This window comes from Takifugu rubripes, chromosome 13, assembly GCF_901000725.2.
Source record: "Takifugu rubripes chromosome 13, fTakRub1.2, whole genome shotgun sequence".
Taxonomy (NCBI): domain Eukaryota; kingdom Metazoa; phylum Chordata; class Actinopteri; order Tetraodontiformes; family Tetraodontidae; genus Takifugu; species Takifugu rubripes.
In genome coordinates this window covers 20,323,951-20,339,122 of record NC_042297.1, presented here as the reverse complement: position 1 = coordinate 20,339,122, position 15,172 = coordinate 20,323,951, and the positions used below count along the sequence as shown (strand labels likewise).

Here is a 15,172-nt window from a genome sequence, read left to right as displayed (position 1 = left end):
TGTTGCTGCTGATGCTCATTTTACTGATTCAATGTGCTTGAGATGCCATCTCAAGAAACTACCTTGAAACTACTGACATTAAACATTAGTAACTGTAAATGTAGTATGTTTTAAATATTCAGTGTCAAAGTTTTTGACAAATGAGGATCATGCCAAACATTTGCCCCTTGCAGATAAAACCAAAGAGCTCATCACTCCGACCTCCAAACCAGTCCCACCAGTCGTCCACTCCTCAATGGTCCCATCGCATCACTCTGTCCCTGGATTAATATCGGGGCACGGCCTCTACATGGAGCCCAACGCTATCGGGCCAGGAGTCTCGGCCTCCATGATCGTTCCGAGGACCAGCGAGGAGGAGCGGTGGGTAGCGCGGCAACGCAAGCTGCGGCAGGAGAAAGAGGATCGCCAATACCAGGTCTCTGAATTCCGCCAGCAGGTTTTGGAGCAGCACCTGGACTTGGGCCGTCCTGGTGACACACCTGACCACAGAACAGACTTGCACAGGTCAGTCGGTTGTGATGCTTTTAAACTTTTGTTTTTCATATAGCAAAATACAGTTTTTAAGTAGGTAAATAGTAGGAGTTTGGTGTGCCTCATATGAAGAGCCTTTCCTGTGTTTTGAAGCTGGATGGAAAAATATAAACCCTGTCAAAAACATCACATCTACTCTATTTTTGTCTTTGCACCCTCTCGGGGTCAGCAGCTATGTTTAGGTGTTTTGGGGTGTCAAATAGAGTCCTGATTGCTGCTATTCCTTCAGTCGTAAGTAGGGGATTCAGACAGGCAGTGAAGGGGCCGCTGAGATCTGCCAAGGCTGATCTTGGCTAATCCTCTCAACCTTGCACGGCACGAGTGGCCCACTTAACCTTTCTTTGTTGCTCTGCTTGTATGCGTGTGTTCGTGAGAGAGGAGTGGGACTGCGGTTAATGCTGGACAAATTTGACGGGATCTGCCATCAGTAGTCCTCTGGTTTAATCGCAGAGATGCAGCTCACAGGCTGCAGATTACAGATAAAGCCCACATTTGCTCGTTCACTCGTGGACAGAAATGCAAACGGCAACAGAAGGCAGATTTGAACCGGCTTGATAAGTTGCTCGTTTTCTCCTGTTCGTTTCCATCAAGCCCTTCAAGTATCTTTGTACCGGTGACTTTCTTTTGTTTTCTGTTTTAGACGTATGGTATTCTGAATTTCTTCTTTCTGAACTTATTCCTCTGTCAGGAGAACATACACGTGCATCCACTGGCATCCTCCATACTGACTAGAGCCTGTTGGCAATGACACACTACAAGAAGCTAACAGATTAAAACAGGCCTGTATATCTAGAGGATATTGTCTGCTTTGGCTACATCCTCACTTAGCTCTGGGTGACTCTGTCCGCCCTTGATAACGCTGCTCTGCACAGATATACGGAGCCCCAGACATGCTGACAGGGATAAAGGGAAACGGGAAATGTATATGATACGTGTTGTGTTCCTGAGTGTCAATGTAAAAAAAATGATTCTGGTATTAAAGTGGATTTGTAACTTCTCTGCAGATCTATACCAAATCACCACGAACCAGGAAGCCGGGATCTCCACCCTCATTTAGGCGCCCCTCCACCTCTCATCTCCCCCAAGTCTTCTCAGCCATCACGTGAACACCACGCTCCGCCTCCCACCACTTTATGGAATCCTGCATCTCTAATAGAAACGGCCACCGATTCCAGGCGAAACCACGAGCCCTCAGGGATGGGACACTACGACCTTGGTCGACTGCCCCCAGGAACCTCAAAGTATGAGGATGGAATTCGACGGAGAGAAGGGGGACCTTTGGAAAAGTATGCCCCGCTGAGATGTCCCCCAGGCCTTCCAGAGCCCAGCACGTTCCTCGCCGACTTGGAGAAGTCCACCCAGTCCTTCTTCAGTCAGCAGCGGGCATCATTGTCCTTGACCAGCCAGTATGAGTTGGAAGGAGCGAGTAAAAACAGTTCTGTAGTTAAAACCCTCCCAGGACACAGTAGACATATACAAGGGCTCGGCTCAGGGTCAGGGGCGAGCCAGGCAGCCCCACTGGGACTGGGCCCAGACACAATGTTGATCTATGATGAGTTCCTCCAGCAGCACAGGAGGCCTGTGAGCAAGTTGGACCTGGAGGAAAAGAGGAAAAGGGAGGCCAAAGAGAAAGGTACAGGCTGATATCAGACAGTCACGTTTTTAGCCACCCCTTTCTTTCATAACGTAGATTTCAACACCGACCTTGTTGTCACAGGTTACTACTATGAGCTGGATGACTCGTACGATGAGAGTGATGAAGAGGAGGTGAGAGCTCATCTCAGGAGAGTAGCAGAGCAGCCCCCTCTTAAATTGGATGACTCCACAGAGGTACATGTCGCACACACACACACACACACACACACACACACACACACACACACACACACACACACCTCTAGGCTTCCCTTGACAGCCCCAAACAACATTGCGCTCTTTTGCCTCTTTACCCAGAAACTGGACTTCCTTCGAGTAGTTGGTCTGACCACCGTGAGCCGGCGAGATGATTTGGTGCAGCAGAAGAGGAGGAAGAGGAGGAGGATGCTCAGGGAGCGTAGCCCTTCGCCCCCTGTTTCGCAATCCAAGCGCACTCCTCCTCTGCCACAGCTCAACACACGCTTCACCCCTGAGGAGATGGACCAGGCACCAGAACTGGAAGATAAGAAGCGTTTCCTGACCATGTTCAGATTGTCTCATGTCACAGCCCAGCAAAGAAAAGGTACGAGATATAAGATGATGCACCAGTTAGGCCATTTTATTTAATTATACTTTACTGTTGCCGTGCTGGCTTCAACCTATTCTTAATTAATTACATCGCAGCTTTCCTTGTTCAACTAGGAACCAATTGGTGTTCACTGTATTACGCTGTATTACTCTGTATTACGCTGTATTATGCTGTAGCGTGCTGGATTACAAAACTGACCCCTGCTCCTTGCAAAGTGCTCAAACACCGCTATTACATTTGGATCATGTCTCCTCTGTTAGTCGTCTCTTTTTAGCCAAGACAGCAAGAAGCGACTGCACACTCATTTAGCCTGTAGAACGAGGTAGTTACTCCCCTTTGGCTCTATATCGAGCTGACACTTCACTTCAGCCGGCCCCTGCCTGCTTTGCATTCACTGTGTTCACGTTAATATTTCCAGTCAAGCCCGGAAGGCAATCACAAAAGGGTCAAACAGTGTACACGTCAAGCTGAAACTCTTGTATTATGTGCAATGTATATTTAACACTGTATGCATAATGTAATGTTTTACATTACCCCAGTTAGAGGAACGTGTGTGTATACGCAGTTACACTCGTGAGGTACTGGGAGTGGCAGCACTGGGGTTAAAGTCTTCCTCCTCTAATCCTCTTGATTTACCCTCTGCCACCTACAGATGGCAGCACTCAAGGCGCCTGTTATGAAAAGCATATTACTGGAGTTTGAGTGCATGTTATTAATCTAGGTTTTTTTTCCCTCTCTTAGACAACGAAAAGGTAGTAGAGCTGCTGCAAGCCATCAAAGAAAAGAGCATAACCCTGGATTCCATCAGGCATGCTCCTCATCCGCTGTGTAAGAGTCCTCCAGCACACGTCTCTGGTGAGGAATACGAGCGTAAACAGGACGTTTTTCTGACATTAATGTTCCCTCGCGTGCTGTTGCTGGATGGGAGGACCCATCATCCCCTTTTCCTAATTTCAGTATGTTTTGCCAGTAACACTTTGATGTGGTTGCAGATTCTGCACTCGCCTTGCTTCCCTCTGAACCAGAAGACCACCACAGTGTCCGATCACAGAGCCCCTCCTCACATTGCCCATCGTCCCCCAATGGCAATCCAAAACCCCTCGGGGACACATTAAGACCAAAGGAACCCCCATCTCCAGCTGTCTACCCAGACAAGGCCCGGGGGCCCAGTGAGGTACCAAGCTCCAAGAAGAGCTCCAGCCTGCTGAACAGCTTGCGGTCCCCACTCCCCCTGCAGGCTAAAGATGGCCCCCACACCATCAACGGACGCACCAAGCCGTGGGACAGCTTCACTCCAGAGGAATTTGCCCAGCAGTTCCATGAGTCCGTTCTCCAGTCTACTCAGAAGGCTCTGCAGAAACACAAAGGTAAGTTACACAAGCACAGGTGATGACTGTGACGTTACCTAATCAAGCCCAATTATCATCTCAGCCAATCAGAGTGAAGATACTCTGACCCGCCATTTTAGCCACTCAGTTAGCCTTTATTTAACAGTACGTTGCTCTTTAGGTGGAACCTCTGGAACATCAGAGTCATCGCACCTCCAAGAGTCCTCGGTTCACTACAACATTCCCGAGCTTCAGAGCACGCCTGGACGACCCCCCCAGACTCACTCACAAACCTACTCCAATGCACATTCGTTTCCCCATCCGCTGTCTCAGACGCACCCCCAGTCCAACGGACAGCACGCCTCTGTCGCTCCACACCGGGAGGTTTCAGGAACAAGAGAGAATCTTTCAGGTCCAGATGACTCGGAGGAGGAGGAGGACGATGAGGAAGAGGAGGCTCCTCCCCCCAGGTGGCAGGGGATTGAGTCAATATTTGAAGCTTATCAGGAATATATTGAAGGTAAGAAGCTGCCGTTGATATTAAAATAGCAATTCAGCTGTGTTGTTTTTGGGTTTTTTACACTTTTAATATAAAAATAATTTATTTTCTGGAATATATATTCAGAGCCTGATCATTTTATTTATTTCTGGTCTCAAGGAATAATTAAATTAAATAGTCTATATAGTTTCCAGCTGTTGTTCTGCTATGTGGCCACATGGGGGCGACATTATTTCTCCATCTAGCATAATTCCATTGGGGAACCTCATTTACATTACAGCAATTTAAGCATTTTACATCATCTTCATTTGTAATAATTATTTTCCTGGGATTTTCAGTGCCTTTTAAAAATAACCAAGAGCTTTCTGTGTGCTTGAATCCCCCCCAATCATCATTAGATCAAAGTTTGGAGCGACAAGTGTTGCAGAGTCAGTGTCGCAAGCTCGAAGCTCAGAACTACAACCTCAGCCTGACTGCGGAGCAGCTGTCTCACAGTATGGGGGTAAGATTCAAACACGGAGGAATCCTCCAGCGCTCCTGCACGTTGTCATTCTGGGTACAAGGGAAACACCCGGGTGGGAGGAGTGAGGGAATGGGAATAATGAAACGTTGACCGGGGAAACAAACATTTGGCTAAATCAGAATTCATTTGAATGCTTATTTGCAATACAAGTGAAGTTAAAGCCACAGAAATATAATATGTGTGTGTGTGTGTGTGTGTGTGCGCGTGTGTGCGTGTGTGTGTGTGTGTGTGTGTGTGTGTGTGTGTGTGTGCGCGCGTGTGTGCGTGTGTGTGTGTGTGTGTGTGTGTGCGCGCGTGTGTGCGTGTGTGTGTGTGTGTGTGCGCATGTGTGCGCGTGTGTGTGTGTGTGTGTGTGTGTGTGTGTGTGCGTGTGTGTGTGTGTGTGTGTGTATGTGTGTGTGTGTGTGCGCGCGTGTGTGCGTGTGTGTGTGTGTGTGTGTGTGTGTGTGTGTCATTGCACCCGCCGGTTCTGTGTGTTGAAAGTGCTTCTAACTTTTTCTTCCCTGTCCTCCAGGAGCTGATGGCCCAGAGGCAGAAGCTGGCAGTAGAACGGGAGAAGCTCCAAGCAGAGCTGGAACACTTCAGGAAGTGCTTGACGCTGCCCCAGACCCCCCACTGGTCCAGAGGCAGCCATTACAAGGGCTACCCCCCCAGGTGACCCCGACACGCTGCCCACATGGCCCCCAGGCCCACGGCCACCTACCCGTTCTGACTCACACCCAGAGTTTATTTTCCTCGGCTCGGTCCTCATGGCTCCATGGAGGAGACCGGCTGGCTCCATGAAATGAATGAATGAATGGTGAAGGATGGGCAGTCATTGGGTCGCAGCCCGCCACAGACTGTGCCGCGACCCACCAACACGTGCCAATGTAGCCAACCCCCCAAGATCAGCGAGAGTACGGCGCAGGAACGCACAGAACACGCACGCACCTGCTTTCACTGTCTTCAGTCCCTGCTGCTCTTATGTTCGGCCCCCGCCTCCCTCACCGCCACAGACAAACAGACAATCCTGCCAATGAGGGAGGGGCTACTCCGGGAGGGGCGTGGTCAAAGGGACCGGAACGCCAGTTTGGACAGATATTTATGGCCGTGAGCTTTTGAACTGGAAATGCACTTAATGAATAAAAGCTGAAGAACTACCTGGTGGTACTGTGTTACAACAAAGAACTGATCTAACGAGGGAAGAATTTAGAAAATGCACATTTTTGAAAAGAATTAAGGAAAATGTTTTATTTCAAAATAGAAAATTTGAGAATAAGAATTTAAAAGGTGCTTCAGCCTTGTATTGTATATATAATATGAAGACTTAAAAGAATTTTTGTATGTTTTTATTACGTTATTCATTGTTCTTTTAAAGAAAAACAGCTTGCCATTTTTATATGTTTATGCTTTTTTTGGGGGGGGGTTGGAAAGCAAACCTTGCTTTTAGTGTTTTACTGCTGCTGGCCAGAACAGCTGATCTGAAGACATGAACCCACAGAGCAGGACGCACTCGTCCTCGTCCTCGTCCCGTCGCTCCAGGCAGCGGGACAGCGCGTCCTCACCTGACGCATGAGCTCAGCCAAGCAACCGATGTGGAGACGTGGTTCCTGCCCCCCCCCATGTCCTCCAGTCAGACTCTACTGCTGGTGTGACTGGGTCATTTCCATATTCACCCCCCCCCCCCCCCCCCATATTTGACCTCTACAATACGGCTGTTTGCCTGTCGCGCCTGACACGATCTCGCCCTCATCAGCAGCCGTCGAGGACGCGGTGCCAAAGTGACCAATGGGAGCGTTTGCTGTTCAAAACTTGCCAAGTTGTTGTGCGGAAATCTGACAGACTGGACTGGAGCTTTCTGGCAGCCAGGAGGTGGGGGCCGGGCCGGGCCGGCCGCCGCCAGGAGGTGGGGGCCGGGCCGGGCCGGCCGCCGCCAGGAGGTGGGGGCCGGGCCGGGCCGGCCGCCGCCAGGAGGTGGGGGCCGGGCCGGGCCGGCCGCCGCCAGGAGGTGGGGGCCGGGCCGGCCGCTGAGGGCCCCGGAGCCGTCTCCTCCAGCCGTGCCAGTTGTAACATCGGGGCTGTCGGGTCATTTCAGTATTTATGCTCAAAAACACATAAGTAAACATTTCTCAAAAGTGAAGCACAGCCCCCCCCTCCCCCTCCCCCTCCACCGCATGTTATAAGTGCCTCAATAATTTGGGGGCATATGAATGAGTCGCAGCGATCAGGGACGGAACATCTGTAACCCCCCCCCCCCGCCGTAGCTCGTTCCCTCATAGATCAGCTCACAGAAGCGTGCGCGTTGAGCCGCCAACCACCCGGGAAGGACGGTGCAGTACAGCAGCCCCCCCTGCCCCCCCCCAGCTCACACACGGCCATGCAATAGCCCCATTACTCAGTGGAGGATGTCTAGATGCTGTGAAATCCTGTTTTTAAAATGTACTTGTTTGAATCCATTGTAATGTAATATATTCTTTGTTGAATGTAGTAATTAGGTATTTATGAATATATGGCTGTGATTTCAGACAAAAAATAAAATTTTCAAAAATGTTACCCATCATCTCCTGCCTGCGTCCAGCTAATAGATTAGTTTTCATTACATTTCTAAACGTAGACCTTAACAGAGACCCCGAGGGTGTTGTGGACCAGTTAAAGGAATAGAATTCTTGCATAAAACAGGATTTTTGTCTTTATAGAATGAAAGTTGTTTTACTGGGCAAATCATGACAAATTAAACACAAATCTTCAAGATAAAAAGTCACAACAGTTCCAGAGCAAAACTCCAAGAGCAGAAATATTTACAGAAACATTTACATTTTCTTGCTTGGACGTGGATCTGGAGCTCAGTAGTCGGCTCGGTCTTTACTGGAGCCGGGCTGCAGATTGGAGCGCAGTCTGTACATGCAGTTGAGAGAGTCCAGGAGAAACGAGCGAATGGTGTTGATCTCCATCAGCGTCAAGTTGTCCAGCTACACGGTGAAGACACGGAGGAGAAGCTGACTTTGCAATACTGACGGTAAAACCGTGACGCGAGGCGCGATCCAAATTCTTCTGCTCGTCAAATCTAAACACATCTGAAACACCAGCAGCCCAAATGTGCCTTCTTTTTCCTACCGTCTGATCACGAACGGAAATTCCAACATTACACGGAGGCAAAACCACGCGATCCGATTACCCCCCGTCATTACCCTCGCCTCCCCGGGGTGCAATTCTTTCATAGGATGAATCCGACAATACAACAAATACTCATGCGGAGCCAATAATTATTGTAATAAATAAATGATAGCCAGCCGGCTCCGGGGTGACGCTGGAGCATGTGAAGGTGGCGTGTGCGCCTCACCCTGGCGTGAGCCTCCATCTGACTGATGAATCTGTCGGCAGACAGGCGCAGTTTGGCGATCCGCGTGTCCCAGATGTCTTTGACCAGCGTGCGGATCTCATCAGCTTTGGGGATGTTGTCAGACGCGCTGCAGAGACACACAAGTCACCACACGAAACCCAGGAAAAAGAGCCTTTTTTTTAAAGTGGGCCTCACTAGTTGAGCAGCAGTTTGCTCAGCTCCATGTAGAACGGACTGGGAACGGGAGTAAAGGCCCCCTCTCTCCTCTCCAGGTCTCTCATCTCCTCCAGCTTCTCTGAACATTAGCAGCAAATTCACAAACTGTTCATGATGGTAATGATGGACGGATATAATATTGTGGATTCAGTGTTATACACATCAGCTCTTTAATTGGATGATATTTTCACCATATGGACCGTTTAAATAACAATCACACCCTAACTGTAATACAATATAACCGAATTCTTAGAGGTCGTTGCCACTTAATTAAAGAAATATGCGGATGAATGACAATAAACTGAGACTGACCCACATCCATCCAGGCAGGAGGGACAATCCGACATTTCTGTCTCTGTTTCAGGTTGAGGGCGAACCACACGGGGACATCCACAGGCAGGCCGGGGTTGAAGGGCCCGAGATCACCCTGACGGAAACATTTTAATAAACAATGAACGTTAAAATTAAATCTATCACGAAAAACCTACCGGCAAGCGATCACAAAACTCGTCAAACAGCCTCATACGCAGATATTTACCCCGATTAAAAAGACTTTGTCCAAGCTGAAATTGGGAATTATCGTTATCGTCTCTTTCTCGGCGAGGAATTCTGCCTCCGATGGATCCATAGATGTATTTCTGAACCAATATCTGTCAGTATAAAGTACAGAATATATATTTCACTTCCACACACCCCCCAGTCTATTTTCCCGCGCTGCAGCTCTCTTGCCGGAAACGGTAACTCGTCATTATACCGTACTTGTAGCTCTCGCGATATTTGTTGTAGTCACGTATTAAACACCAACAGTTGAAAACTATTGCCACTAGATGGCAGCATTTACCAAGAAATTAAAAGGTCGACGTTAAATTACATAAAATCATATAATAATATCAAAGTGGAAAATCAGGGGTTCAGTTAGGATATTATGGGGGAATTTAAAAATTCAATATTCTTACTTTAATTTTTTTTTCAGATCATATATGCTGGTGCAAGATAATTCCTCACGTGGCTGGTCTGTGTCAGTAGCTCCTGGATGATGAAGCCACTGACCACTGATAACAGCTCATCACTGGTAAGGAATCCAGGTAAGCACCTCTGGGACCACAGCCCCTAATCCTAGGGCCTGTCTCACCTGAACACTTGGTGGTCCAACTCTGAGCTCTAAAACTCTTATTTCAGAACATCTGTTGAGACTTTGTTGAGTCAACACAGAGTCAAAGTTACTCTGAGTGACACTCGTGCATGAGGATCTTAAAAGCTAAAAGTAAAGGAAACCAGCTAATGGGATTCACCACGGCAACAGGTGAAACCAAGGCGCCATCCTCCATGTCACCCTGCTAAATGACTCAGAATTGTGCTGAGCTGAGTGTGTGAATCCAAAAAAGCAGAGTTTCCCCTCATCTCAGGGTCAGGAGGAGCATGTCTTCACATCAGGAACGTGCAGATGTTGTCAATTCACCTGGAGTCCAACCACTGAGCAACATTATGGATGTGTTGAGGAAATTGATGCGAGGCGTTGGCCTCTGAGCTCATTAGGCCCCTTTGACTTATAGTAGAACACAAAACTTCCTCTATTTCCATTTAAGGAGTCAAAAATGGTATTTTTTTTAATTGATTGTTGCCCCTCCACAGAAACGTTAGTTTTAAACTCATTTTCTACTGCTGAGCAGGACAAGAACTCAACACTGTTGACACACAAATAAAGTTAAAAAGGTTGGATTTATTGTACATTCAGTTATGTAAAAATGCTCTAAACAAGTATCTCGAGCAAAGTTAGTGGACTATTTTTACATTAGGCCATTTGATTTTTTCACATTAAAAGGACCAGGACCTCCCGTAGGAAACCTTTGTCTATGACAGCCGAGACTTAATTATCTGCTTTTTTCAAATCTAAAAACCTTTATGGCCGATTCATTGCAATTATCAGTATTATCTACAACGACATGCATGTTGTTGCACACAAAGTTGTTTTGGGAAAGAAAATGAAAATCTTTACATAAACGTGGCTCGTCTCATCTTTGTTGGCTCAAGATCTTTCCAAAAGCGTCTAGCTAAAAAGGACAAACTTCCAACTTTTTTATAAATAAAACCATAGTTGCACAACACTCATCCAAACCTTTTGATGATTTATTAAGTAATCTCTGTATTGCTAATAAACTCACATTTTAACTATGGATTAAATCACTGAGAAAAAAGAAAACTTCATAAAGTGTGACTTCATCACCTTGTGAAGGCAGACACATGCCGACACTGCACATAAGGCAACTGCCCTCGAGGGTTTCAGCCTGGTCAGGGGTCCGAGGGAGCCCCTCAAGGACCTTTCGAGGGAACACAGGCTTGAGATTTCGTTGTGATTCCGTTCAGCAGTTTAGCATCGTGCTACGTTATAAGTAGCACACTGAAATGGCAGCAGTGTCTCAGGGATGCTTCTTCCCCACCAAGTGTCTCAACATAGATCCAGGACGGACTTGTTGATCACTGGGTTGGTCCAGTCATTCCTTAGATCATCCAAGTGATTGTCAAAGTCAACCAAGTTTTCATAGGATCGGCTTTCTAACAGAGCAGAGGTGATCTTCTGCGCTTCACTCCAGTCCTCAAAGCCATCACTGGAGGACAAATGACATGACCAGACCGGCGTTTAGCACTTAAATCTGTACATGTGGATGCAAATAGGACGTTTAAAGTCCAACAGTTCTGAGAGACACTTACGAAGTCACATCTCGGCTTTTCCATTTGTTTTCATGATGGTCATATATAAGCACAATTGGCTCAAAACAGCTAATTGATAATCTGCGGTTATCCACCTGAGAATGACAGTAAGAATATAAAGGAGGTCTTTAGCGGCAGGTGACTCAGAAACACACTTGTCCACTGCTCTTTCTACCATCTAGCTACCAACCATAACAATTGCTGCTTCGCTGAAGTTCTCAGAAATCCTGGCAGCCACTTTTTCTGCAACTTGGTCGGGTCTGCGAGATAGAGGACAGAAACCCCCCCAAAACAATATGCATTACATCCATCAAGGTGGTTTTAAACTGGCCATTATCCTGTTGCTACCTCGAATCCTTTGTCCGTTCATTGGCTTGATAATATCCGGCGATGATGTAGTTGTTTTCTTTACACCAGGTATCAATCTGGAAAGAAAAGAATGGGGAGACGTAAATCCAAATCTAAGAAACAAAGACAAGATAAAGCCTGACTTTAGGGTGGCTAAAATAACCCGAATACACATCTCATCCTTCACTAAGCTGACTAATGGAGATGCTCGCAGAAGTAGCACACACACCTGTTGGCTAATGCAACACACCGTGGCCTACTGAGGGATTGGAACAAACACTTGACCCTTTTAAGACATTTAAATAATCCCACTAAATGGAGTGTATGGGTTCCCTGGCATCTACTCACCAGCGTTAAGGCCACTTCAAGCATGGGTGCTAGAGCAAGTGTTCCATGAAACAGAGGCACACAGTCGACACACAAGACAGGCTCGCTGTGGCCGTCTTTCTTTTTCTCCTTGGTTTTTTCTGCCACCAACAATCCATTAACAGCGTAGTGGGGATACTTGGCGGCATGTAAAAGCATTTTACAGTAAGCCTGACTCGTCAACTGAATAGGCATGTTTGCAAGGTAATCGGTAAACGTTATGGTTAAGACTTAGATCGCCTGAGAAGTAAAGAGACCACAACTGGGAAAGCTGCCTTGCTACCGTTAGCTAATGCTCCATAGAAATCACGGTCAAAAGTGCATGTGTGTCTCGGTAGTCAACCTGTTATCAAAATATAAGCCTAACGTTATGTCTATTGAAGCGTACATGCAAGTTCTATTGTTACCGAAAACCAAGCACGTGTTCCTATCTATATTAGATGCAAAGGGTTACCATAATTAGCCATTTCAGCTAATCTTACTTCCCCCTTATGTTCGTTTCTGCGGCACCGGAGCTGCCGTAAACTACAACCACAGTGTCGTAAAATGAGTCAGGTGAGTTTGAGTTACGCCTTTCCGGTCTCGTCTTAACCACTTCCTTTCATACCATCGGTGGACGTGATCAACGAAAAGACAGTAGGTTGTACATTTTATCACTAGGATCTTTCTTGTTATAAATAGTTATGAAATAATTAACGAGTCAGTCGCATTATAATAGTGTACCTTTTCAGGTTTTAGGGAACGACGAAAAATACATTCATATTTGAAGTGTAATAAGCAAGGGCTTGAGAGTGACTTTGTCAAAGTGGCTCGGATGTCGGACGGCTAGCATAGCAGCGAGTGTGTACCGTTCGCGTCACGTTCGTGAACTGAAACGTCTCGCACAGTTTGTGTTCGTGCTACGTTGCTTTACAGTGCGTTCATGTGAAAACAGATTGCGTTGTGTGCAATGACATGTGTGTTACCGTCTCTAATAAACCGCTTTGTTCCGCAGCCTCCATGACCTTGTGTTTGTAGCTAAAGCTAATATTAGCTTGTGCTTTGCCGCTGCTTGACCCAAATATACTCTTGGGCACCGTTTCCGCGAAACCACTGTAGTGTGAACATTTTAAAGCGTAATGCACCACCTGTCGTAATGTAATATTAAATTCTATATAAGGATTTTTGAATCGCCCTTGAACCATCCTCTATCCTCCTTAAGTACAAACTAGTTGAACCTTATTCGTGTCATTGACATACATTTTAACTGCTACATTCGAAATAGCAGAAGCTCAAGATGAATTTGTTATGAAAGAGTTTGATGTTGCATTTACATGTATGTCATTTAACTTTCTACACAGAATGCTTGCCACCAGAGCCCTGAGCCTTATTGGCAAACGTGCCATTTCTACATCTGTCTGTGTACGCGGAGGACATGGTCGGTATCCCCTGATGTTTTTATTTAAAAAATACAGTACAATCATCTAACATACATTTATGTCTTCGGTTTTATAATGGGTTTAGAATTAAATGCGTTTACCTTCGCTAGATCACTGAGCAATAATATTCCTTTTAACTTACAAATTATCTGCCTTATTTCCCTTGGGATTCTTTCTCTTCGTGGAAAATTAGGCTTTACATATAACCTTTGTACCTGAATGAGATGAACTAATGTCTTGTAAACATGTTTGCGTAAATGGTGAAAGTAGTAAATGTTTTTATGTTGTGTTTTATTTGAAATCATAAATCTTATACCATTTTAATGGGAGCACATCTCCATTCCATCAGTTTTTGTCATTTAGAAATATTGTAAGTACATTGTGTTTATGAATTTTTCCCTTTTTACAAGAGAGAAGGTGGTAGAAATATAGCTTTGGTTATGATACCTATTATAAGCCTTTTTAAAAGCAACCAGTTATTGTCAATATTTGTGGAGAGTGTAAACTCGCTAATGAAGCATTATATGCTGTTGTCTACAGGCATTGCAAAGGTGGAGGACTACACTCTCCCTGCCTACTTTGACAGGCGGGAGAGTCCTCTCCCAGATATATCCTACGTGCAGACCCTGAGCCCAGAGCAGAAGTCCCTGAAGGAGAAGGAGAGAGGCTCCTGGGCTGCACTCTCAAATGAGGAAAAGATTGCACGTAGGACTTAAATGCGCTGCATTATTTTGGGAGCTGTTCTGCTCATATTTGCTGTTCAAATAGATCTTCTGCAAACTGTGTTGGTTGAAGTTAACGGTAATTTTGTTTCTGGTGTTTAGTGTACCGTATCAGCTTCAAACAGAGCTTTGCTGAGATGAATCAGAAGTCATCAGAGTGGAAGACAGTGATTGGAGGAGTGTTCTTCTTGATTGGCTTCTCTGGCCTGGTTGTGCTCTGGCAGAGAAAATATGGTAGGTCTTCTATTCAGTATAGTGGTGAAACTATTATAGATATCAGTCTAGAAAATTCCTCAGGGTGCTCTAGCACCAGAAATTCATCATGAGAGACACTTTCTGATGTTTTGCTGGTGTATCTTTTCAGTGTATGGACCTGTTCCACACACATTCGATCCAGAGTACAAAGAGAAGGAGCTCCAGAGAATGTTGGACATGAGAATTAATCCAGTGCAGGGCATTTCAGCCAAATGGGACTACGAAAATAAGCAGTGGAAAAAGTAAAGTACTCAGAGGATCCTAACACATACTTGAAGAGAAGTACACCAACTCAAAGATACAACAGAACCAACGTTTCCATATTTATCGTGTGTCTATGTCACCTCAATCTTTGCATTTTGGGAAGCTCTCTTCCTCCTATGGTTGTTGTGTATAATAGACATAAGAATAAACATTCTTAAACCGATTCTAATTTGACTTTTTTGTGGCGTCTCCTTTTTTGTGGCGATACAAATCTAAAAATCTCTCAGGATTGGAATGTAGTTGCTTTCGTTTTGCAAATACTTCCTGGTTATGACATCGCAGAAGGAACTAGGTCCGAATATTTCAGCTGAAAACGGTGACAACATATTTCAAGAATGTGAAGCACAAATCACTAAAATGGTCTCTGATCGTTTCTAAAACGGGCACGTTAATGCAGGATATATGACATTTAAATTAAGGAATAGAGGAAACGGTCGGTCAGTCTTGACC

At 45.9% G+C, this 15,172-nt stretch overlaps 4 protein-coding genes across 6 annotated transcripts in view; 2 read left to right on the top strand and 2 right to left on the bottom strand.

Annotated features, from left to right (window-relative positions):
- The window catches only part of gse1b (Gse1 coiled-coil protein b), a 114,684-nt gene extending 107,047 nt beyond the window's left edge, over positions 1-7,637 (top strand). The window contains exons 9-18 of one of the 2 annotated variants that reach the window (XM_011610343.2): positions 174-504; positions 1,536-2,164; positions 2,249-2,361; positions 2,485-2,749; positions 3,497-3,610; positions 3,748-4,122; positions 4,265-4,603; positions 4,981-5,084; positions 5,620-6,956; positions 7,059-7,637. In XM_011610343.2, coding sequence (XP_011608645.2) covers positions 174-504; positions 1,536-2,164; positions 2,249-2,361; positions 2,485-2,749; positions 3,497-3,610; positions 3,748-4,122; positions 4,265-4,603; positions 4,981-5,084; positions 5,620-5,763 — 2,414 coding nt within the window. In that variant the 3' untranslated portion in view covers positions 5,764-6,956; positions 7,059-7,637. Of the gene's footprint in view, positions 1-173; positions 505-1,535; positions 2,165-2,248; positions 2,362-2,484; positions 2,750-3,496; positions 3,611-3,747; positions 4,123-4,264; positions 4,604-4,980; positions 5,085-5,619; positions 6,991-7,058 lie in introns of both variants that reach the window. The other variant, XM_029845765.1, reaches the window with a different exon arrangement.
- Positions 7,638-7,760: 123 nt separating this feature from the next.
- Positions 7,761-9,395, bottom strand: gins2 (GINS complex subunit 2). Its single transcript, XM_003970071.3, has 5 exons — positions 9,179-9,395; positions 8,953-9,067; positions 8,620-8,719; positions 8,425-8,551; positions 7,761-8,053 (listed from the first exon to the last, which is right to left on the bottom strand). The coding sequence occupies exons 1-5, from the start codon at positions 9,266-9,268 to the stop codon at positions 7,928-7,930; spliced, it is 558 nt and encodes a 185-aa protein (XP_003970120.2). The 5' UTR covers positions 9,269-9,395; the 3' UTR covers positions 7,761-7,927.
- A 945-nt stretch (positions 9,396-10,340) lies between these two features.
- emc8 (ER membrane protein complex subunit 8) lies at positions 10,341-12,580 on the bottom strand. The gene is made up of 5 exons (XM_003969996.3): positions 12,046-12,580; positions 11,698-11,774; positions 11,540-11,609; positions 11,350-11,444; positions 10,341-11,246 (listed from the first exon to the last, which is right to left on the bottom strand). The coding sequence occupies exons 1-5, from the start codon at positions 12,256-12,258 to the stop codon at positions 11,087-11,089; spliced, it is 615 nt and encodes a 204-aa protein (XP_003970045.1). The 5' UTR covers positions 12,259-12,580; the 3' UTR covers positions 10,341-11,086.
- Positions 12,581-12,608: 28 nt separating this feature from the next.
- Positions 12,609-14,895, top strand: cox4i1 (cytochrome c oxidase subunit 4I1). 2 transcript variants are annotated; one of them, XM_029845757.1, is made up of 5 exons: positions 12,609-12,699; positions 13,404-13,480; positions 14,022-14,186; positions 14,306-14,437; positions 14,568-14,895. In XM_029845757.1, the coding sequence occupies exons 2-5, from the start codon at positions 13,405-13,407 to the stop codon at positions 14,702-14,704; spliced, it is 510 nt and encodes a 169-aa protein (XP_029701617.1). In that variant the 5' UTR covers positions 12,609-12,699; position 13,404; the 3' UTR covers positions 14,705-14,895. The 2 variants fall into 2 exon arrangements, with proteins under 2 accessions (XP_029701617.1, XP_003970044.1); XM_003969995.3 differs by having other exon boundaries at positions 12,620-12,703.
- The last annotated feature ends 277 nt before the right edge of the window (positions 14,896-15,172 follow it).